Source organism: Galendromus occidentalis, unplaced genomic scaffold (assembly GCF_000255335.2).
Source record: "Galendromus occidentalis unplaced genomic scaffold, Mocc_1.1 scf7180000077443, whole genome shotgun sequence".
In the NCBI taxonomy this organism is placed as follows: Eukaryota; Metazoa; Arthropoda; class Arachnida; order Mesostigmata; family Phytoseiidae; genus Galendromus; species Galendromus occidentalis.
This window is the reverse complement of record NW_003805431.1, coordinates 304,941-307,067: the sequence shown is the minus strand read 5'-3', so window position 1 is coordinate 307,067 and position 2,127 is coordinate 304,941. Positions and strand designations below refer to the sequence as shown.

Genomic DNA, 2,127 nt, shown 5'->3' with positions numbered 1-2,127 from the left:
TGCGAGGGAGCTCGGAGAATTTTCGGAGAGGAGGCTGAATACGGCGAAGTTGCAGACGCGGAGGATCGTGACGGAGTCCGGGTCCGCATAGATATCCAAACAATTCAACGAGGCAAAATCAATCTTGTTTCTGGGTTGAGTCATCTTCCCACTCATAAGGGTATTCGCCCAGAACAATCTGGAGTCAGAGGGGAGTACGAGGTCTCAAGATCTCGGAGCGTTGGAGCTCCGAAGCATTTCTCCCGCAATCTGTTGGACCTCAACCAGACGACTGACGTCAACAATAACAGGAGGAGATGGAGAGAAATCAAATGATAACATTAGCAAGGGCGGGGGAAATCTTGGATCTCAACACTCGACCCAAAGCTTCGGTCTTTCCTGAGATGGACAACGGAAAAGAAGAGTTCAGAGTAGTGACGAACTCGAAGAGTTGGGTTTGGCTGTGGTTCAAACGGAGCGTATCGCAAGCTAAGGCACAGTGCAACGTTTGTTTTGATGTAAGGTTTCGTCCAGCGAGCATGGCATGGTTTCGAGTGGGACTACGACCGCACGGTTCTGATCCGGTGCTCCCGAGTTGCTTAGAGCACTCATGATCGCCGAGATTATTCCCTACGGGGAGATCATCTGTGGGGTTTAGAATCAATCTTTCATTCTGTAGGGGAGTCCGATCCGAAAGCTTCCTAAAAGCTTCCACATGGTTCGTACCTCGATTCTTAGCACGAATTCCAGCCTCCTGTCCGATTTCAGATCTTAAAGAAAGATCGGACTACAAGCTCATTGATCAAACACTTGAAAACAAAGCACGGGGTCTCCAAGACTACCGTACCTCCAAGTCCATCAACATCTGACGCCCTGACAGCTCCATCGATATCTGACGGCCCGTCAACTCCTCAATCATCATCGAGCGACCCTACACTGGGAATCGAAGAAGAAGAACAGCCTCCTGCTCCCTCCAAGCAGCCGCCAGCTAAGAAGCGGAAACAGATGCATTTAGATTCTTTCCTGAACAAGAATAACTCTGTCCGGAAAGATGCGCTCCGCCTAATCTGTGAATCTAATATAAGCATGAACCAGATCGCGACATCAGGAACACTCAGGAGACTCTTTTCTCAAGTCTATCCGAGCGATCCTCCGCTCCCGAAATCGGGAACCACTCTGACGAGTTATCTACATGAAGATGCCAAAATAGTCACGGATAAGCTCCGAGTCGATCTTCGAGCAATTCTCGCCAGAGGTAACGGGTTCGTTTTTACAATCATGAGACTGCCCTCTAGCTTCCCCTACTGTACAATGTCTTCCAGGGTTCAAGCTGTGCCTGTCTTTCGACGAAGCTACTCTGATTGGAACGGATCGGTATCTGACCCTGAATGTCCACCACAGTGAAGCGATACTGGGGAGATCTTGCATCGCACCACTTGGACTCATAAGAGTTGAGGACCGCGCTACTGGCGAATATCTCAAGGACCGAATCAGTGCGCGCCTTGAAGGCGTAGGTCTCTCGCCTAGCGATTTCGCCGTAGCGGCAACTGATGGAGCCCGGAACGTCTTGAGGGCAGTCGACTTGCTGGGAGTCAAGCAGCAGAAATGTTACGCACATGGCTTGGACCTAGTGGTGAAGAAAGTCATTTACGGAAAAGATTCTCTCGCCTTCAACATCGGTATCTTGGCCACCCCGTCCGATCAAGATGGTCCCGAGACCGACGAAGAACGGATTGCAGAAGCGGAGGAGAACTCGGAAAACGACGTGGAAAATGAAATTGCGTCAGGCCCAGGGGCGCCAGTCGTGCTCGGTGAAGCAGTTGAACGACTGCGGAAGATCGCGCGAGACTTCAGAAAAAAACCGAATTTGATGGATGAGATTCGGAAGGTAACAGCCAGAGATGAGTATAATGGTAGAGAGCTACGCCCGATTCTGGACTGTCGAACTCGTTGGTACTCGACTTTACTCATGATTGAGCGAGTTCTCCTCATACTCCCCGCTCTGAACAACGTCCTGTCGCGCCATGGCACCCCGATCAGTGCGTCCGACGTTTCAGCTCTAGAGGGGATTGCGGCCAATCTCGCTCCGTTCAAACGGGCCATCCTCCTTCTCTGCAGGAAAGAAGCAACATTGACCCATGCGGATAA

The 2,127-nt window shown here is 50.9% G+C and overlaps 1 protein-coding gene across 1 annotated transcript; it reads left to right on the top strand.

Annotated features, from left to right (window-relative positions):
- The first annotated feature begins 296 nt into the window (after positions 1-296).
- LOC100908082 (uncharacterized) lies at positions 297-2,127 on the top strand. The gene is made up of 4 exons (XM_018639558.1): positions 297-497; positions 748-1,292; positions 1,381-1,867; positions 2,098-2,127. Exons 1-4 carry the CDS (start codon positions 297-299, stop codon positions 2,125-2,127), a joined length of 1,263 nt encoding a protein of 420 aa, XP_018495074.1.

Excerpts from the sequence above, each read along its gene's own strand:
- LOC100908082 (XM_018639558.1), top strand. The coding sequence starts at position 297 with ATGGAGAGAAATCAAATGATAACATTAGCAAGGGCGGGGGAAATCTTG. Across the intron at positions 1,293-1,380 it reads AGCTTCCCCTACTGTACAAT|TGAAGCGATACTGGGGAGAT; the intron begins GTCTTCCAGGGT and ends TGTCCACCACAG. Across the intron at positions 1,868-2,097 it reads TGATGGATGAGATTCGGAAG|GAAAGAAGCAACATTGACCC; the intron begins GTAACAGCCAGA and ends CCTTCTCTGCAG.